This window comes from Doryrhamphus excisus, linkage group LG1, assembly GCF_037039965.1.
Source record: "Doryrhamphus excisus strain RoL-2023G ecotype Guam linkage group LG1, RoL_Dexc_Guam_v1.1, whole genome shotgun sequence".
Classification (NCBI taxonomy): Eukaryota; Metazoa; Chordata; class Actinopteri; order Syngnathiformes; family Syngnathidae; genus Doryrhamphus; species Doryrhamphus excisus.
In genome coordinates, this window is record NC_136357.1 from 29,257,352 (window position 1) to 29,279,888 (window position 22,537).

Genomic DNA, 22,537 nt, shown 5'->3' on the forward strand with positions numbered 1-22,537 from the left:
AATCCAAACTGTAATCAGTGAAAAGGCGTCTGTGCGTACAGGAGAAACAGGAAAACATGAAGGCAGCGAAGGACTGAAAGGAGGATGATTGAGGGGTGTTTTGATGACTCAGCCTTAATTGAGCATTCAAGCGCTTTCACTATGAGCTCACACACTCCAGGATTCAGGGGCTTTTTTGGGATTGTTGACGCCTGAAATGCCTCAAGTTGCGTCAAAAGTTGCAGTTTTTTTTTAAATCAGCTTGAGATTTGTGACTGTGATTTATTATCAATCAGTCTTTCTCCAAAAAAGATGAGACGAGTTCTTTGAGAACTAATGCTACCTGAAATCAGAGGATATTTACAATTATTATTTATTTAAATCCAAAAATAAATGTTGATTAATTGGGTAACCCATTAACAGTGAATTAAATCGATTAATTGTTGCAGCTTGAATACTGTACATACAATTTAACAAATATAAATTCAGTTGGCGACATCACGACCAAGATGGCAGTGGTTCAAAAATCGTTTAAAAAAAAAAAGACAACTGAATTTCCCTCCTATTTTTAGTTAATGCGATGTTTAATAACATTGTTTAATAACATGTTTGTGACACGCCTCAGTCAAAACACACCAAGGATTAAGAATTATAGCCTAGCCGCTTATGGCTTTAATACATGTTCATAGCAGGCCGTTGTCCAGTCTCGCAAATGAGCCGCCGCTCATCCTCTCTGCCGGGGAGGGGGGGGCTGCTTTGCGTAACCATGACGACATGCGCCAACACTCAGTATCTGAAACTTTGGCATCATTTAATACCAGAATACTACATTCTTACTACATTTATAGGCATAACAGGTCCCCTTAAGTCATGCTAGCTAAGTTATTCCAAAAATAACCACATTCCAAAAACATGCTAGGTTAATTAGCCACTCCAAATTGTCCATAGGTATGAATGTGAGTGTGAATGGTTGTTTGTCTATATGTGCCCTGGGATTGGCTGGCCACCAGTCCAGGGTGTACCCCAGCTGGGATAGGCTCCAGCACCCCCTGTGACCCTCGTGAGGAAAAAGCGGTAAAAATGAAAGAATGAATGATATCGTCCCCGCATATGTCCACTCATCCATCTCGCGACCCCACAGTCCACCGCCACCAAGTCACGTATTCAATATGCCGGCCACTCATACGCAAACCCCACTTCCAACTCGGCATCTCCAGAGCCTGTGCGGGGCTTTACTCTTAAAAGCTGCATTATCAGCGTGTACACGGTGACGCACAGCATGTTCCTGGTTGCTAAGCAACAGTTGCTGTACGATACTGCCGGAGGTGGGAGTGGTGCTGAGGTTGTGATCAGTGTTTGAAGGGGTGGATCATACCATTCATCACTGAATGAGAGATGCATGTTTTTTTTTGTGAAAGGGCTGCTTTGCCAAATGTCCCCCCCCCCCGTTTGCTTCTCCCCGTGTGAAGACCACTTTTGGTGGCTTTTGGTCCCCTGCCATATTTTAACGCTGGACTATGTTGACTTGGTTTAAAAATAAACAGAGCGGGTTCAGGCATGCTGCTCTTCATGTGCCGCACCGATACATACATTATTTATAGCCAATCATGCTGCCACTCTGTTATTTTAAGACTGAATGTCATGTGACTGTTTGTACAGAACCGAGCGTGGATGGTGAGACGACTATTTCATTTGTGGCCCAGGACGAGACTTAAGACCAGGGGAGACCGAGCCTTTTCTGTGGTTGGCCCCCAGCTATGGAACCCTCACCCCCTCCCGAGTAAATAAGGCCCCCCGACATCGAAAGCTTTAAGTCTCGTCTTAAAACACACTTTTATTCTCTGAGTGAGTGGTATGGTCCTGTTCTTTTAGTTCTTTCTTTTATTTGAAATACTTTTATTGCTTCGCTTCTTGTTTTTAATATCTATTTTACCCTTTGATTTCTTATTCCATCTTTTAGTTTTGGATTAAATTCAATTTGTACCTTTATTTATTGTATTTTATTTTTGCAGCACTTTGTTTATAAAATGTGCTAAATATAAATAAAGTGGATTGGATTCCATTGGATTGTGGCCCAACGGCAGCAGAGCTCATCCCACCAGTTTACTAAGTCAACTAGTTGGCTTATATAGTAGTCTCTCATTCATCGCGGTTAATTGGTCGCAGCTCTGACTGTGATAAGTGAATTTCCGCAAAGTAGAATTCCTTATTTCTAAGTATTATTTTGGTAGTCATAGCATAAAAAATAGCAGCGGTTCAGAAGTCCAAACCGTGGCTCCAAGGGGTTTACGAGCTGACAAAAGATGTTATCTTCAACAATGGCAAAGGGCTGGTCATCCAGTGCCATCGTTTCCATGATGAAATCACAGAACACATCAGCCCTCGGGTTATCTCTGTGGAGATAGGAACAAGCCCCGGGCCCTGGGCATTGAGCGATGCGGATGCTTCAGGTGTCTGATAAGGTTGATGGTTTTTTTTACCCCTTATTGTGAAATGTTTTCACATCATCGATGAACTCAGAGGAAGTCACCGCAAACCGTTTGCAGCACGTCGCGGAAAAGGAGTGCTTATTCAACTTATTGATGCATTACAGTGGCCATGGAAATCTGGACGTTTTTGGTTTAAAAATGTTAATTACATTTTCTCACATTGCTACAAAATCTTCAACAAACTATAATGCCTGTGCTTGTGATGAATGAAGATGCAGTCACCCATGCCATTCCGTTTATTAACATAGAGTATGAAAGATACTTTTTACGACACTCTTGTTTTGTTTACGCAGAAATGGGGCAAATGACGCTCTAATTTTCGACGACAGTCATAGAAGTGTGTTCCGTGTGTTTGAAGAATATGTATTTACGGCAAGCTTTGGTCCAAAAAAAAAAAACACGTTCCTTAAAGTACAACATTTTTTTGTTAAGGTTTTAAACACGTTAAAGTCTCAAGTAAAGAAGTCTAAGTCAAGTCCAATTCAGAGCCATATTTTGAAGCAGGCAAAACAATTGACTTGTAGAGAATTTAAATAACTTAGTTTTTCATAATAACTCAAACCAGCCAAGGACACTTAGCCACAATATTTAAAAACAACAAATGATAAGACAGGATAGAAGAAACCCAAGTTGGACTTTGTGTTGTTGTAGTCCTTAATGAGATGCGGAAAAGCAGATCCAACAGAAGGCAGACACACACACACACACACACACACACACACACACACAACGGAGGCTAAGGGAGGCAGATGTATTTGCATGTTCCACTGGCCACACATGCTTCTTTTGGCCAAAGAATGTGTTACATAACGAGTAAGGGCTTTTGTCAATCTACCTATACACACTGCACTCATGCACGCATGCACTCATGCACGCATGTACACACGCATTGGGGCTAAGAACACCGACTTTTTATGCATGTTACGCTTTGGTGAGCAATACATCCACAGTGGACAGTGGTTAGCATCATTAATCCGTTCCACAAGGCCCGACTCCAACTAAAACGTACTGAAAATGTGTCCCTTTTTACTTTATTTATAGTTTTATGTGGAGAAAACAATACAAAATGCACAGATAAACACGGACACCACCTTCAAGTTTTGCCATGAGTTAACAATACAAAATGCCCACCAAGGCATATAGTGTAAATGATGAACCAACAGGATCGTTGAAAATTTAAGGTTATGTTAGCCTTCAGTGAGAATGCGATTGTTGACAAAGATGTGATGTGGCAGCGATATCAACACGGACACCACCTTCAAGTTTTGCCATGAGTTAATACAAAATACACACCAAGGCATATACTGTAAATGATGAACAAAAGGAATACACGAACATTTAAGGTTATGTTAGCCTTCAGTGAGAATGCGATTGTTGACAAAGATGTGATGTGGCAGCGATATCAACACGGACACCACCTTCATGTTTTGCCATGAGTTAATACAAAATACACACCAAGGCATATACTGTAAATGATGAACAAAAGGGATACACAAACATTTAAGGTTATGTTAGCCTTCAGTGAGAATGCGATTGTTGGCAAAGATGTGATGTGGCAGCGATATCAACACGGACACCACCTTCAAGTTTTGCCATGAGTTAACAATACAAAATGCCCACCAAGGCATATACTGTAAATGATGAACGAACAGGATCGTTGAAAATTTAAGGTTATGTTAGCCTTCAGTGAGAATGCGATTGTTGGCAAAGATGTGATGTGGCAGCGATAAACATGGACACCACCTTCACGTTTTGCCATGAGTTAATACAAAATACACACCAAGGCATATACTGTAAATGATGAACAAAAGGGATACACGAACATTTAAGGTTATGGTAGCCTTCAGTGAGAATGCGATTGTTGGCAAAGATGTGATGTGGCAGCGATAAACATGGACACCACCTTCACGTTTTGCCATGAGTTATTTCTTATATTCAATGGCGTTTCTCGCCTCCATCCATTCATAAATTTTCTATAGCGATTATCCTCACTAAGTAGGGCTGGGCTATATATCTATATTTCTTTAAAGCACGAAAAAAAGCATCAAAAACTAGATATGATGCAAAGGTCTCATAGATGGCCCCCGCCCGAGTGTAAGCTAGTTACCGTAGCCGTGTATCTTCTACAGCGTTTTTAGTGTTTAATAGTGCGTTATTTATGACGTTTTTGTTGTTTTTTTGTGCCATACCGACCCTTTAAGCAAGTGTGCAGCTATGGATGTTCATCTTGTTGATCATCTGGTTCATCTTGGTGTCCACGTTGATCTTGCTGCCATATCGTGTCTTAAATAATAATATAAAAAATAATAGGTAACCTTAGTAACCTTAAACATTCATTAGGTAGAATTGAATAACCATAAAAATGTGTTCCCAAAGAAATCCCCATTATTGTCATTAGCTTGCCACACTCAGTCAAAGTCAAAAAGAAGGTATTGATTCATCAAGTACACATTTGTCAAGCATAGCAGGCACTGATAGCGACTCTGACAAGAACCCACTTAAACACATTAAGGTAAATGCTTTGACTGAGTGTGTGTGTGAGCGGACAAAAGGCACGCAAGTACCCCCCCCCTCTTGTGTGAGGCAATGAAAGATTGAAACTGCTCTGAATCATGCAAACACACGGCTGAGGTGGCTATGTTCTGCTAATGCGGGCTAGACAGACAATGTCAAAGTGACAAAGTACATAGAAGTACATGGAAATAAATACAACTTCATTCCAAGCTGAATGGCGTTTCCACTTTAACGACGTTTAAACAACGGCAAACTTCCAGAGGATGACACGTACGATGAACAACACACGCTATAGGACCAATCAATGACAGTAAACCCTCGCTACGTCATGCTTACTATTCCATCACGGCTTTGGAAACATTTATTAATTAGTAAATCATGCCGCTTCATGGCTGAATACAAGCTATTAGACAAAATATGCATATTTAAGCAAATGTTACACACTTTACACTCAATATTACAATTAAAATGACTAAATCGGGGGTGCGGGCTAGGGGCAACTGAGGGCCCATGGCTTCTTTTTTTAATGACACATCGTAATAATACAATTCAACATGAAAACTAAGATGACAACACTAAATATGTCAAACAAAACAAATACTCATAAAAATACAGTGACAAACCAACATGAGTCTTATTTATGCTGTAAAGGTTGTAAGTACATTTGATAGAGGCGGGGTCCACCCTGGACTGGTGGCCAGCCAATCACAGGGCACATATAGACAACAAACCATTCACACTCACACTCAATTTGGAGTGGCCAATTAAGCTAGCATGTTTTTGGAATTTTCTGGTTTTCTACCTGGAGAAAACCCACGCATGCACGGGGAGATAACTCCATTTGTACAGTTGGTTCTGGAATGACCCACAATAAACACTAAATGACTGTAATCAAACGTTGCTATTAAGAATTGCGTCTGCGATGGTCGAAGCTTGACTGCAATATTACGGCAACTACACGCCGGCATAAACAGGCACCATTTTCATGAAGAAAAGACCCCAAGACGTAGCTGCTAGCATCCGTGAAGCTTTTTTTTTTCCTTTTTTTCCCAGTTGAGCAGCAGCACTCATTTCATGAACCAAATATAGACACCGGCTACGGCACCCATTGCTGCTTCCATCCCGGTTTGCTTATCAGGGAACAAAATAAATGCTAATTATCTGGAGCTGATTCAGCCACCGTCTCTGGGAAGTGAATGCGGAGCGTTTTGTCGCACCCAAAGCGCTTTGTTTTTGTTTAATGAGCATCTAAGCTGGATTTAATTGACACTTTGACAGAGACATTCATTTCTCAAATGTGATGTTTTCCCTATTTCCAATGCAATTTGTCTTATACGGGTGGAATTTGGGAAATAGGCCTGTTCAAAATGGAAATACGTTTGAACACCAACGGCGGGCCTGATTAACCAATTCCGTATGTTCCTGCATCATTTTTCATCATTGGTTCAGAGAAAGGTTCTTAGGATTGACAAAAGATTCTTAAAAATTGTGCACTCAACAATCATGACGGACTTAAAGATGTGGGGTAAATAAGTAACGTTTGTCAATGATGTCCGGTGTTCTTTAATGGGTACAAAGTGTTCACCTCATTACGTCATAAAAAAGGGAACAGCGCAAGTCCAAATAACGACACACCGGCTGACCCGACTGTACATTCAAGTCCTGGATGTAATAAAGTCAAGTCAGAAGCCAGTTCATTTATGCGATCGCTGCTCCTGTGAGTTGATGAAAGCTCGCCGGTGGTGTCGGCCATCAACGGGGACAGCCAAGGAAGCCAGCCGACGAGGATCATTGGGGGATGGGGAGGGTGAGGAGGAAGCGTCGGCCGCTATGCCAACTTAAGTCAAATAGCAGCGTTTGCTTGTGCGGCGTGTTGTTTAATGTTTAAAATGTTTTAAATCTTTGTCGCGCCACTTTCATCAAGCAATCGGGGCGGAGTGTCCACCAAGTGGAACCAAATGTGGCAAACAACCCACCTATTGGAATCCACTGGAATGTAACGGCGCGAGCCAAGTTGTGCCAATGACGCTAGGAGTTTACTGGGCGCCAAAGATGATGTGATTGGCGATTGGGATCGTTTCAGCGCAACATGGGCTGCTGCTGTGAGACGCAGTCTCTGTCTTTATGTTGCGTTCTTCTCCAGCAGATATCTTCAGCTGTGTGTCAACTGGCACATTAAGTGGGGACCACCTGATGTTCTTCCCCTAACGCTCAAGCTCAACAAAGCTTGTGCAAATAGTACAGGCAAGACGTGATGTACCGCTTTTGGGTTGCGACCCACCAGTTGAGAATGAATGGATTAGACAACTAAAGGGGTCAATGGGAATAAAATGCGGTAGCTCTAGAACAAAGGAGTGGGGCGCAGCCGTGGAGAGCGAGGAACGGAACACAGATCAACTTTGTTCTCATTTGATGCTCCATTTAGCAGAAAGAAAAACTAAAGCTATTTTATTTCCTGAGCAGAGCTGCTCACATGAGACGTGCTTGGGAAGGAAGTCACAAGAAAAGCTCCAAAAGAGACACTAGACTGGAATATTGCTTTGTTTTGCTCCACCTCCAACATAACCCCAACCCTAACCCTAACCCACGCAAACTCCACACAGAGATGGAATCGAACTCCGGTCTCCTAGCTGTGAGGTCTGCGTACTAACCACTCCACAGCCGGGACTACCAGCAAATGGCAAAAATTTGGACACATGATTCTCCTCTGATTTCAGATCAACATTTCCAATAAAAATGACTGTTGTAATTATTTGTTTGCCATTGTTTGACACAATCCAGTCTGTAGCCCCAACTATGCCTCACACACTTAACCTTTCACCCCAAAACGCATCTAAGGTATAAAATGAATGAATGAGTAATGATCCATTCATAAATTATGATCCATTTTGGATATGAACTTGTGTTCACCTCACGACTAAAAACTAAAAAAAACAAACTAAAAGACAACGTAAACAAAAGCCGTGGGCTTTTTAGCATCATTGCGTATTTACAGTATCCATTGTAGTATGTTTTGTTTGAATAGGCGTCTACTATATTTTTGGGCTGCGGCCTCCTCAGAGAGCATCACACCGTTTTACCGTTTGCACACAGCTAGCTTGTTGTTTGAAGTTGATCTTTCCTTATAGCGCTAGCACACGCACACCAGCCTCAGTAGCACAAAATAAAGCTGACAAGCATCAAGACTAATTCATTCCACGACCATCTTTTGGTATGCTCCAAAGGGTTTTCGGCAGTTGATGAGCCACAATCCCAAGCTAAAGTGGCAGCAGTTAGCATCTGCACTCACTTTAAGCAAACCAAGCAGCGACTAAAATGCCACAAGAAAACTCAGTGTGCATGCAATGTAGTAAAAAAAAAACACCCTACATGTAAACGCAGTAGGATGCAAATGGATGCAAATGGATGCACGTGACTTTGCTGGGGGAAACATCTCAACATAGCAAAGACGATCATGACAATATGCTTCGTTAGTCAGCAATATTTGTGGCAACACCTCATTTCTGACTGCAAAACAGCTGAAGCTCAAGGACAACCCAGCCAAAAAAAAAATAAAAAAGAGTTCCAGAAAAGCAGCCGCTCTTACCTCGATGAGGAAGTCCCCTGTTCGGAGCCCCGCCTGCCATGCCACGCCTCCCTCATCCACCGACTCCAGATACTGCAGTGCAGGGAAGGCCGGGGTCGGAGTAAACTCCTCAATGGGCGTGTCCGCTTTACAGCAACGGGAAGACCAACGGAAATGTTACTAGCAAACAATAAAGCAGCATGATAATAGCTACTAAAAAAATATCTAGCAAAGGTGGTTCCTCTTCTACTGCGTTAAGATGGCGACCAGTCCGGGGACCAAAGAAAATGTATATTCATTTACCAAACACATATTTATACGTATTTTACTTGAAAATCATCAAAAATGGCCGATACAGAGAGGGAAGGCTTTTGAAAAAAGTCTGTTATTACATCATTCTGTTTATACAACCTATTATTAGCCAGGAAATATCCATATTTTAGCAAAATTCCAGCAATATTTTGCCTAAATTAAGCATTTCCAAGCATTAAAATGGCTAAATGAAGTCAAGTATAAGGCATTCATAAAATGCATTCAAAGATATTCTACACTGGTGTCAGTAAAGTTACTGTCATGTTTGGTGAGACACACAAGCACCAAACCAGACCATGGGAACAACATGCTTTTATTGCATGTTTGAATGACCCCAACAGGCACAATAATTCCTAACGGGGGCTAGCTACACTTGCCAAGCTAAAACTCAAATGTCCACAATTCCAGCAACACACATATCAGTACCTCTTTCGAATGACTTTTCCCAAAACAATGGTACACATGGAAAGGAATATTCCGATCTCTGGTCTACGTGCGCCGCTATAATCAACCAGAATAGTCAATGGGCAATCACAGTAAAACATAAACATCACTAGTTTTTATTTCGCTTGTTGGAATAACTCCGTATTTTGTGTTTTTCGTTGGTCCAGTCTTGAAATTTAGTTCAATTAGTTTTAGTTTTTCCGTTTGAGCAAATAAACCGAATACAATTGGAATATTTGGCAAGCGTCTTATATTCTGTTGTAATGTCTACCACATGAGGTAATATGAGCGTAAAGGTGAATAAAGTGATATTTCTTCTCGTCTTGAGGGCTATTATAATGTTAGAAACTGTATTCCAAAGGTTGTAAACATTGTGGCGGCCATTAGTGGCAAAGGAAATGGTTGTCGGAAGCGCTAGCCAACAACTAGCTTGGCAATGCAATGCATCAAGCAGAACCATAAGTCTTACCGATAGTAAGAATCAATGTGTAAACATTGCGCTAACAACAGGATGCCTGCAAGGCATGCTGGGTACTGTGTACTGTGATAGTGTGATGTTAGCAATACAGCAGTACAGCAATGGTGGCTAATTGGTCCCAGACTTATCAATACGTGTATTGATACTGATGTGTGTTATTCTTTGGGCTCCAGCCGAGTCGCAGCATCCTAGATGTGCTCGGAGGGAGGTTACAAAATATTGTGACACGGTGACATGTGACACTTCTCACAAACTCATCCGCCGACAAAGACTGACAGCCCACAAGCACGGCCGTACATCCCATGAAGGGGATGAGTACGTTTCTTTAGGTGTCCGTGGGGCTGACACGGAGATATGGACGGAGCAGAAAAAGGATGGGAGACGAGCAGAAAGCAAACAACAGCAGAATAGCAGAGAGCAAAAAGAGGATGTAAGCCCATGTGACAGCTCAAGCATCAGAGAGTGTGTGTGTGTGTGTGTGTGTGTGTGTGTGTGTGTGTGTCGAAGCCCTTGCCGGATAAGCAAGGCTGGGTCAGTTCCTCGGGGGTGATAGCAGCGTGTGACAGAATGACGAGAACATTCCACTTGTTTTTCAAGGCAAATCCCTCTTCCCTCTCCCTCCATCCTCGCCTTTCCTCCCCCTTTCTTTCCTCGTCTTGAAAAACGGGAGCATGAAACACTAAATGAATCCCTTGACTGCACGGTAGTGAAACGCAATGTGGATTACGACATGGGAATGGGAATGGGAATGGGAATCCAAACTGATGCAGCGGTCCAAACTATTTTTGGAGACAATTGCATCACAGCAATTGATGCTCATTGACGGAGTTGTGTATTTAAAGTATCTGGAAACGTACTTCTTCAAAAAATGGGACAACAAATCAAGTTGTTTGCCGGAGTGGGAAACTTGCAGAATGCCGCCATGTATTCCCAAATATATCTTCCTACTATGAGCAGAGGTGCAAACTCATGTGGGTGACTTGAGGGGAATGAATTTAAAAAAATGGTAAACAACAAGAAACCAAAAAAAAAGTGTGAATTACCTTTTGCCCCTCGCAGGACGAAGCCGAATCCTTCATTGTCTTTTTTGTGAAGCACCACCGTCTTCTCGTCCACCACGCAGTCACTGTGAAGAAGATGCCGAGCAGAGCGGCCGTTAGCACAGCCCATCATTCGCAGCATGGCCACGGACGCCCGGGCCGAGTGGAGGTTCATGCTGGAGGAGAGCGAGTCCGGCCGGGGCAGGGCAACCCCGACCCCACCCCACCCCAGCGGGCTTGGTGTCTATCAGACGCTGTGACAGCGGACCCGGCAGCTCGATGACAGCATTTCCCCTCCGCAAAAAAACAAAAAAAAATAGCAAAAAGAAACGAAAGAAAACAGAATGACGAAGACGACGCGTCTCCCTCCCCTCCTCTCCTCTCCTCCTCTCCTCTCCTCCTCCTCCTCCTCCTCGTACTTCTCGCTGCGGCTCCTTCTCGGAGAAGCGGGCTTCCGTGGCTCCCCCCGCCGATGCCGTCTTCGCGGAGGCTCCGCCCGGCGTGTCTGCCTGCTGATGCCGCCGAGAGCGGCTCGTGGCTCCGGTTGCGAGGCGCGGCGGGAACGTGATGACACGTTGAAGGATTCGACCCTTGTTACGACGGGCTGCCTTTAACTATTTGATTGATGCCAATAAACCGTCTGCCGGCTCAGCTTACGGTTATTTGTGACGTCTTTAGCCGTCCAAGTCACTCCAATGAATAAATCACATGTTGGGTGATGTCTGGTATCTTACAGTCTGTTGAGTCTGCAAAGCATTACTTGCAATAAATATCATCATTTATGGCTGGCAGTGAAAAGTACACAAGTATAACCAGCCCACTCGGCCACTAAAACAAACATTTTGAGCCAAAAGTCACCCACATTAAAGTCATCGTTAATGTTCATTTACCTGTTCCAGCACCATCACACAGCAATCAAACGAGGAGTAATTAAGAAATATGCAATATTATCTCATGTATTTAAACCTTATTTAACAATAGAAACGATCATAGCTAAGTCATTGTACATACACGTCACTTTGATCTACATCAGGGGTCTCAAACGTCTCAAATGTGGCCCGCAGGACACTAGTTTGAGACCCCCGCCTTGATATGAAAGTTTAATGAAAGTTTGATACGGATGCTGTATGGTATCATGTACCCAGAAAAAATTATTACCTTTGATTCATGTTCATGTTAAAGGTTAAATAACTGTTAATAGTTATCCTCCCTATCCGTGTGGAAGTGGTAAGTTTTTGGCTATTTAAGTTGAAAGGAAATAACTCGAAGGCTACCGTTTAGGTGGCTAGCTCTCTAGTTTGCGAGTTAGCATGTGTCTCAAGACCCTGCAGTTGCGCAATATGTTGTAAATAAAAAGAGTATAAATGTGACTATAGTCGTGTTTTGTCATGTCTACAGGGCTCTAATAATGCTTTGTTCATTTTAATATGAAAAAAATCATTTGTCTACCCACCAACTATATGTGCTTGCTTAAGTTTTATTATTTGCCGTTTTATTATTATTGTTATATTTGTTTAATACTGATTGATTTTCTTTATTCTTCATTTGTTTATAGTAGAAAAATAAAAAGTAAGATATATGAGAACAGTGGAATGTTTTATCAGAGCTTTTCTTGTAGAAAATTGGAACCAAAGCGACGTTTTTTAAATTTAAAATGTAAAAAAAACACTGTTTAGTTGGGCTACTCTCATGCCAAGGTAGTACTGCATAGGACAATAAAAACAATACCTGCACTGCTCCAGCCTTGGCAGGCCATGGATAAGTCCAGGCCAGGATAAGTCAACCACAGCGACAGTACATCCAAATAACTTTGGTCTTGCTACTAGAGCCATCTGCTTTAAGCTAATTACTAATTTGTTCCAGCTTGTGGCTGCAATCAAAGGAGGGTGTGGGTCGTTAACACATCATTAATGCATTGACAGCCATGTTTACTGTAAATACACGTATTAAATGCTAAACTGGGATCCACTGTACTTTGTTTCATATCCTATACCTGATGGCGCTGTGGAAATGAGTGCTAAAATCTGTGCTCAAATCCTTTCCCCCCCGATCCCCATGTTCTTCTAAAACATATTGTCTGGAATACCGGAACGGTACATCCCTTCTGCAATCATGGCCGAGCCCGGAGTGGTGAAACAGATCTGCCAAAGAAGCGGCTGTGAAGGGGCGTGACGTAAAGGCCAAGTGTGCACTATTAAGCATAAGGGTGTATTATTCATCTTGGATTGGGTGCACGGATTACACGGAAAAGACACGTGGGATGCCAAAGAGAGAGAGACGGGGAAGGTAAAATATAGAACAGAGAGAGCGAGAGGCGCCGCTGCCATCCTAGCAACAGTTCCCTTAGCAACGCAATCTGTCTGGAGAGGAAAAAGGCCCGCACTGTTGACACAATGAAGGTTATCTCACGGCACGCACACACCCCCATCCTCCCAAATGTGGGCTTCAAGAGGTCAGTGCAACGTGGAGCCTGGCGGTTTATCCTCGGAATCATCGTGTTCAACAAGTGATGGCGGGGAGGCAGTAGAATGGAACCCATACGGGATGTGGGACGTTCCGGCCGACACGCTGCGAGGATGAAGTGTGAGCTTACCCCGGGGAACATGGCGCTTCAATCTGGGCTGCACCGTGGGAGGCCCACACGTATTACCGTAAAGAGGGGATGTTCTGTGGGGAAATAGTCCAAACTGGCCAAGCTTGACTCTCTGTAGTCGTGGTACTTCATTACCCTGTATACTACGTACATTCATTACCCTGTATACTACATTCATTACCCTGTATACTACGTACATTCATTACCCTGTATACTACATTCATTACCCTGTATACTACATTCATTACCCTGTATACTACGTACATTCATTACCCTGTATACTACATTCATTACCCTGTATACTACATTCATTACCCAGTATACATTCATCAGGGTCATGTGACTGTTCACCAGCCCCTCAGTCACCAGCATCATCAGCACTTCAGCAGAAAGCTGAGAGCCGCATCACGGAGAAAAAACATCTGGCTTGGCCGCGTCTCTATTTCCTGTCTCAGCGTGCTCGCATCAAAGACTGGCTTTCTGTCGACCATCGGCCATGTCAAGGACGACGAGGGACAACCATCAGGAACACACACACACACACACACACACACACACACTCAGCTCCTGTATGTTCTATATGGCCCATATTACTCACACACTATTAGCAATTTGACCAATTCAACCAGCAATTGGCTGCACGGTGGTCGAGTGGTTAGCACGCAGGCCTCACAGCTAGGAGACCCGAGTTCAATTCCACCTCTGTATGGAATTTGCATGTTCTCCGGTTTCCTCCCACATTCCAAAAAACATGCTAGGTCAATTGGCCACTCCAAATTGTCCAGGGTGTACCCCGCTTCTTGCCCGAAGACAACTGGGATAAGCTCCAGCATGCCCGCAACCCTCGTGAGGATAAGCTGTAGAAAATGAATAAATAAATGTCTACTATATTGGGTGATAGAATGTGTTTAAATTACTATAGGGGTACTATTTCTTGTCTAGAGGGCTCTAATGTTAAATTTATTTAGAAGGTCACAGGTCACACAAAATATTTCATTTATGAACAAGGAATCCTAAAACACTTTTCAGAGTCGGGTCTGGAACCAATTAACCACAACAAACAAGAGATTACTCTACATGATTATGATGTATGTTGGCCCCGCCTCTCGCCCCAAGACAGCTGGGATAGGCTCTAGCATGCCCGCGACCCTCGTGAGGATAAGCTGTAGAAAATGAATGTCTACTATATTGGGTGATAGAATGTGTTAAAATGACTATAGGGGTACTATTTCATGTCTAGAGGGCTCTATTCATGTATTTAGAAGGTCACAGGTCACAGACAAAATATTTCATTTATGAATAAGGAATCCTAAAACACTTTTTAGAGTCAGATTATGATGTATGTTGGCCCCGCCTCTCGCCACAAGACAGCTGGGATAGGCTCCAGCACCCCCGCGACCTTTGTGAGGAAAAGCGGTAGAAAATGAATGAATGAATGAATGAAAAAAAATGCAAAAAGAAGCGTTGAAAATAAATCATGAAGGGCCCATGTTGAGTGTAAACTGCTGACTTGTGGTGCGCCTTGCTCAAAGGGACCCGACCTTCAGAATGAAAAGATTTGACTTGATGCACTTGTGTTAATTATAGTCATTTAACTTTTTCAAGTGTTTGAATGAGACACAGTCAGATATTAATACAAGTGAACTTGTTTATTGAGTAGTTAATGACGATGGCGGTTATGACTATCATCATCACTTCATCAACTGGTAATTTATCAGAATGACTAAGTTGCCCCACCGGGTGTTGACGGTTGACTTTCATTCAAGAGCGATGTTCCCATAAAGACACAGTATGCATTTGTCCTTCAAATATTGCGTTAAGTTTGACCAATATGAAGGATGAAACACGATAGTATATTTTCCAGCATGGCTCACAGGTTAACGGGTAAGAAGGCAACAACAAACCAGCTAAACCAGCAAAGGACTGGGGGAAATGTCTAAGACCATTACAAGCCTAAAAGCCTATTTTCTTCATGATTCGGTGTTCTACAAAAAACACAAAAAAATAAGCAACACAAGGGCCACTTGGATATTTGGTATCTGGTATCGGAAGTATTGATATTTCAGGATGATCCATTCAGAACTAGAGTCATAGTATGAAAATGTTGTGAGGTCTTACCTTGAGGCGTCAAAGCTGTCGTAGGAACCCACAGTGTAGTGTCGGAACAGCTTCCTTCTGTCAGCACGGTCCGCTCGGGAATCTGGCACATCAAGACAGTGAAAAATAATGTTAATAATTACAGGTTTACAGTGAAGTGAACCAAACATTCATACACCAGTTTGGGCAGCACGATAGAGGCGAGGTATCTAGGAATTGAACCTGCTTTCCCTCCTGAGCCACTGTGGTATAATCAATGTTAACCCGTAAGAAACCACGGTGACACAACTTTAAAAACTGGCCTGTCCATTGTCGTGTATGTGTTCCACGGGTTTACATGCGTGGAAGAAGACCGATCTTCATCTTTATCATCCAAAGTGTCAAAAATAGACATTTCTCAAGTCGTTTCTTTGCTACCTCCTGACTTCGATGTTTGTCATATACAGCAAGTAACCCCCGCCCCCACCCCCAACCCCCCATTCCTTTGCTTCACATAGTCTGACACCAGCTGTCGTACTTTCACAGAAACTCCATCTCCCCTGATCCGGCTTAGATCTTGTCATCTTTACAGGAACATTTTTTTCCTCCCCCCTGACTTCGTGTCCACAGAGTCAGCTTGGAGGAGGGAGGCTGCAGTTGAAAGACGACCATCAAGCGGCAGCATCGTTTTAAAAAGAAAAGATGGGAGGGGGGGGGGTCTCAGGTTTTTATGAGCAAGAGAGTATACTACGTACTACTAGTATTACTACGTAACGTCTCCATTCCCTCCTTCATCGTCGCTACCGATGACACGTGAATCTGTCTAATCTCCGTCCTCCTCAGCCTTACCGCAAATCTCAGAGCAAAGCAATCAGACGCTGCCTCTTACCAACAACAATGGCATCATGTGGATTTCCTCTTTGCACCGGTACCAAGACACACAATGAAAAAACTACATTGACAAAAGGAAAAAATAATAATAACATTTTTTAAGTCATGATATAATAAGGAAACAAAACTAAATAAAGTTGGCATTTTTGGAAATTTAGGTTAGGAAAAGTTATATTACGGCTTAATGATGAAAATGATGAAAAGACAATTTGCAAAGATTTAAGAAGAAAGTTGAAATACTTGAAAAACAACAACAGTGCAAATGGCGGTGCATGCTAGGTTAATTGGCCACTCCGTGGGTATAAGTGAGAGTGTGAATGGTTGTTTGTCTATATGTGCCCTGGGATTGGCTGGCCACCAGTCCAGGGTGTACCAGCTGGGATAGGCTCCAGGTGATCTGCAACCCTGGTGAGGATAAGCGGTAAGTCACATTGACTTAACTCTATTGTCTCAGGTTCCAAGCCATGATGTCAGCTTGGATGTTCAAAATTTTAAATGAAATACTTTTCTCAGTCCCCCCAAAAATCCTTTCACACATGCACGCATGCCTGGGCTGTGACCTTAAGTGAAGGCCATACGCCTGCAAGTCACCATGCTGCGTCCTATCTTCTGACAGCCTGTCTATGCAGGCCAAGCTGAGGGCGTTTTGGGTCGGATGCAACATGAGGAGCTCCCTGTGCCAATAGCCTCGGGTTGGACTGCAAAATAAGTCACCAAGAGGAGGACAAACAGCCACATTAAAAGACCAACTAGCTCCCCAGCTGTCGCCATCATGCTAACAGGCGTGTGTATCGAAACGCCACCTAAAGGCTAAGACTGATATCGGCGCCTAGTTTCCAAACGAATGCAGAGCCGGACACCTACAAGAAGTGCTACGAGGTGGAATTGTGCAAGAAATGACGTAACACGCAGCTCCAGACGTTCTTTGATTCGGCACTGGACTGCTAAGGAAAGTTTGTTTTTCATCCAAACTAAATTCCAAGCCTGGACGAAGGAAAAACTGGCAATACGGAGTTATTCCAACAAGGGAAAGAAAAACTGGAGGAAGTTGGTATCACGTGGTGTTGGTGTTTACGTTTTACTGGGCATGCCCCATTGACTATTCTGGTTGATTATAGCGGCGCATGTAGACACGCCATTGGAATATTCCTTTCCATGGATACCATTGCTTTTGGAAAGGTCATTGGGAAAGATTCCATTCGGAAAGAGAAAAACGTGGCTAATGTTTTTGGACATAAACAGCAAAAAGCAAAAAGCCCAACATCGGGGGTAGGAAGTTGATCCAAGAAACATTTCTTTGTGCTAATGCTAGCAGCGAGAGCGTAGGGGTCCAGAAGGTTCTTCTACCGTACTGCAGCACCGTGCAACTTTGAGACAGGAATGCCAGAAGAAGGACGAATGTGATGTTCACGGGGACGTAGCATGGCGTGCTACCTTCATTAGCTTGCCCTCAGCTGAGTTAGCAGGGCAACGCAGCACTTAGCTTTGTGGCTTTGTGGACCGCCGCCCGAGAAAAGGGGGAGCCACGTGCCAGCGCAACTTCCAGCGTCGCTCCTTGACTTTACCAGCCGGCTTCACGCAAGACGACCTACACACTCGACGCCCTATTCGTCAATGTCCCGCCTCCCACCGACACTCAGCCGCCAGTCATTCGACTTACAGCTCCTCTCCTCGGTGGCCTTGGCGGGGATCTCCTCCACACAGTCGGCTGGGAACCAGCCCATCTGGCCATGGGTGCTACCCTCCCAGAAGCCCCCTTCGCCGATGCTCAGAACTGGGTCAAGGGAAAAGGAGGGGTGGGGGTGGGGGGGTGAAAAGGACATTAGTTTCCACAACAAAACAAGATGACTTTATTATAAATAGGATATTATCTTCATGAGCGTATTACTCAACACTAACAGGACTAGAAAATACATTTTTATTACGCAGTCCTGCATATTCAGCTTTAGCCCCCCCCCCCCCACTTATGTACACTGACATCATTCAAACCTGTTTGTTTTTCAGCCGATCAAGTCTGGTGCTTGTGTGTCGCAACCAACATTACAGTAACTAATTAATGTGAGTAATTAATGTTCGCTCGGCGCCACGATGCGCCAGTCACATGATCTTTGGCGCCAACTGGCACCAAAATTGTAATATTAGGAAAAATAAATTGATTTTAGCAGCATGGACTTGAAATATTAAATAAAAAATACCCAATAAAGTTGTAATATTATGAGAAACAAACAAATAAACTAGTAATTTTGGATGATTAGGTTACAAAAAGAGTTATAATTTATTTTAATTTTTTTATTTGACCTTTATTTATCCAGGCAAGCAATTTAAGAACAAATTCTTATATGAGAATAAAGCAAAGTATTATGGGAATAAAGTCAAAATTACAAAATGAACAGCAACAGCAAAATAGATATGACAAAGCTGAGATGATTTTTCTTGAAATATATATATATATATATATATATATTTATGCACAACTTCTTCTATATGTATTCCTTTATATCAACATCAACGTGGCCCTTGCATCCTATGTCGGCCCCCCCATCGGTAAGCTAAGAACCAATGGCAATCTTCCAAAATGCTTTTAGAGGAGGATCTAGAGGTGACACAAAACAAAGAGAAACAGTCATTGAACGGCGCACCTTTGACTCGATCGTTCTTGTAGAGGTTGATCTCTCCTTCAGCCTGGGCCGTGTAAGGACGAGCCACCACAAAGTGTCTCCCTGGGACGGCACTGTACAGCTTCCTTCTGCTGCCCAGCGCCTCTCCGTGGCTCCCGGGGCTAAAGAGGATGATAGGAAACACCGCTGTTGCTAAGGTGCCTTCCATCACACACGCAATACGACACACTTTGTTGCTACTTTGGTAGGCAGAAAACAATTCACACTCACGTTCACACCTCATTTTGCATCTTCAAAAAATAACATGGAGGATAAGCGGCATAGAAAATGGATGGAAACGCTAACATTCATGTTTCTGTATCTCTTCCCCCTGTAACCTCACTCTTCCACTTGGGTCCCTGTCATTCACACACACACATATATTCCGTTCATTCCTCTCACAACTCAACACCAAGGTGGTGTCCGTGTTGATCTCGCTGCCACATCCTGTCTTTGGCAACCATCACGTCTTCAAACTAACCTTAGATGATCATGTATCCCTTTCAATCATCATTGATATGCATTGATATGATATGCACAATGGTTTCCAACGTGTCAATAAAATGGTAACTGCTTTGTGTTAACATTTTGGGTTTCTGGAACGGATTCATTGGATTTAGATTATTAATCACGAGAAAAATGGTGAGCGTACGTTGCGGTTCGTGTGTGACCTCCTGGAACGGATTCATGGCGCAAAACACTGCTGTATTATTTGAATTATTAGCTTTTGGATGTGCTCATCCTTAATTCTAACGTCAACCTGGAGATGGAAATGAGCCAGAATGTCACTTATTTACACGTCGTTAATATGTATTGGCCCTTTATGAACAAATTCAATGTAATAACCTCATTATGTGTCTAAATAAATCAATAAAAACAAGCACTAATTGTGCATAACGGACAAACACCACACGTCGGCTTCATTCTGCCTGATATCAGCCACTAACGCAATGGCTTCTGGGTAGGAAATTAAATTCTTGCAACCTCTTAGGACATTTGTGTGACACGAGAGACATTAGTGAAATTAGGACCGACCTCTGAATCGCTATTTTTTTTTTCTTCATTTGTCTTCATTTGAATATATGGATTCAGGTTAGTTTAGTTACATAAATGCCAATTTGGTCAGGTCCCCAGTGTAGCTGTGATGGTAATATTTAGGCCACAAATAGTACTGCTTGGTGGAGGAGATGTGATACTGCAGCGCCACTTAGTGGTCAATCTTCGCATCGACACCACAGAGGCCACAAAAATAGAATGAAAGGAGTTGCAATGTGAACCAAAACATAAAAAAATGCCTTTCATTTAAAAAAAACGAGCGTTGACAGTGAATACACTTGCTCAGTCACAGTTTAAAGTCTCAAATGAATGAAAATAATGAAAATGTGAAAGCATTGTACACTTATTTACATGCTTAAAAAAGGCAAACAAAGGAAAACTCCTTTGGGGTTTCAATAGAAGGCCATCTAGTTCTTCTGAACGGCAGGAGAATGAAAAAGAAATGAAGCGCTTGAAGAGCGGAGATAGAAGAAGTGATTTTTTTTTTCTAGCAAGTGGGTCACCTTGTCCTGTAAAATGCCTTTCTTGTCAAAAGTGGGCCTTTGGAGAGCTAACCCCATTCAAAAGCAAGCGTGTGAGTACTTGGAATTTTTCTGAACCAATTGTATGCGGAAAGGCAATTTATAAACTACAGCAAAGGTATAATACTTATGTAGTACTTTGCTGACATTCCAGCACATGGACGCTTCGATGGATGGGGGAAATACTGCACTATATCTACTATCTATAACTATACAATTATCACTACAGGATGAGTTCAATGTTATTTGGAAACTTGAACTTATCCAGATGTGCGGTTTGACGAGGATAAGCCATAAGAGATGGACAAAACATCAAACCTGCTGTCTTGACACCTGACACCACTTCTGTCCCTTTTTCCCATTTTTGCTGTTGTGTTTTTATAATTTTCCAAATATGTTGTCATTTTTTAAATGAATGACATTTGCATAATATTTGGACTTTATTCCCGTAATATTGCGCAAAAATGCGTTTTTATTTTATATTTATTTTTTTAATTTTACTAAGATTTTTTTTTACTTTTAAGATTTTTTTATTTATTTTGTTAGATATGTATTTTGTTAGATTTTCTTCCCATTACGTTTTGACTTTCTCATAACTTTTTCCACAAAGTAATTTTCCAAAAATATACATTAACATGTGTAATACATCCAAAAAGAACATTTCAAATATAGTAGAGGACATAGGTGCACGGTGGACGAGTGGTTAGCATGTTGGCCACACAGTCAGGAGATTGGGAAGATTCCATGTGTGGTTATGGACATGCATGTGAGTGTGAATGGTTGTTTGTCTATATGTGCCCTGCGATTGGCCCCCGCCTCTCGCCAGCTGGGATAGGCTCCAGCATACCCGTGACCCAAGTCAGGATAAGCGGTATAGAAAATGGATGGAAGTACTGTGCCCGTACGGCGTAGATCCCTCATCCATTGCTCCGTGGCGTCCCGCACACCAGGAGCAGCATTCCCAGTCGAGCTGCTTCTGTTTGAGATGAAAGTCAATTAGGTGTGCAGGGTCAGCAGGTAGCAGCTAGATGAAGAAACCATCAGCCATTCTTTCGCCAATTTCCCAGGGGGCTTTGAGGTGCTAATTAACACAGTGTTGATTAGTACCAACTGTGCATAATTCGTTCTATTATTGGCCGACCACCAGAGACGAGGAATGAAAGAGAAAACCAAAACTGTGGAGTGGAAGTTGGGGAAGGAGAAAGGCACACATGGGGGAGACAAAGATGCGTGTTCATACGTCCATACGCATGATGCATCATCATTGCCTTCATAAACGGTGGAACAACAAAATGGATGCTATGATGCTATACGGTGCATCAAGCCATGGTTTGGGGTCCCAACAAGTGCATACCTCCTTTTATTATTTTCACTTTAGCTTTAGGTCTTGTGAAGTTTCTAATGGAATAAAATTATTTATGTGGTCAATGAATTGTGAACCAGGCTGCAGAGCTTAATTCCAGCTGCGATTAAATGTGTTTAATTCAAAATGTGATTAATGGTGATCAGATATTTTAATCTATTGACAGCCCTAATTATATTACATTATTAGGATAAGGATACACATTTCCCGTCATTACACATGCAGAGTACAGGGATGAAAAGTTGTTAGGCATCCAGTCCAGAAATTAATTTTATTTATTTATTCATGCAGTAATCCTTCGTTTAGCGCGGTTAATTGTTAAGTGAATTAGCAAAAATACAATTCCTTACTTAGAAATGGAATATTTTTGTAGTTAGACTATTTAGAGCCCTTAATACATGAAATCAACCAGGTACAAATATGTTTTTATCTATAATATTTTAGGGGAAATCTGCAATTGGCTGGCAACCAGTCCAGGGTGTACCCCGCCTCTCGCTCGAAGACAGCTGGGATAGGCTCCAGCACCCCCGCTTCCCTCGTGAGGATAAGCGGTAGAAAA

The 22,537-nt window shown here is 42.6% G+C and overlaps 1 protein-coding gene and 1 long non-coding RNA gene across 4 annotated transcripts in view; one reads left to right on the forward strand and one right to left on the reverse strand.

Moving 5' to 3' along the window:
• LOC144899821 (uncharacterized) overlaps positions 1-11,189 on the forward strand; it is a 33,964-nt gene extending 22,775 nt beyond the window's left edge. Inside the window, exon 3 of the long non-coding RNA XR_013628132.1 lies at positions 10,841-11,189. This is a non-coding gene — a long non-coding RNA (uncharacterized LOC144899821). The remainder of the gene's footprint in view (positions 1-10,840) is intronic.
• The window catches only part of LOC131132104 (SH3 and multiple ankyrin repeat domains protein 2-like), a 97,738-nt gene that overhangs the window by 17,533 nt on the left and 57,668 nt on the right, over positions 1-22,537 (reverse strand). For all 3 annotated transcript variants that reach the window (XM_078793505.1, XM_058077383.2, XM_058077381.2), the window contains 5 exons: positions 19,021-19,160; positions 18,042-18,155; positions 15,533-15,614; positions 10,825-10,907; positions 8,569-8,693 (listed from right to left, as the gene is read on the reverse strand). In XM_078793505.1, the coding sequence (XP_078649631.1) occupies positions 8,569-8,693; positions 10,825-10,907; positions 15,533-15,614; positions 18,042-18,155; positions 19,021-19,160 (544 nt within the window). The remainder of the gene's footprint in view (positions 1-8,568; positions 8,694-10,824; positions 10,908-15,532; positions 15,615-18,041; positions 18,156-19,020; positions 19,161-22,537) is intronic.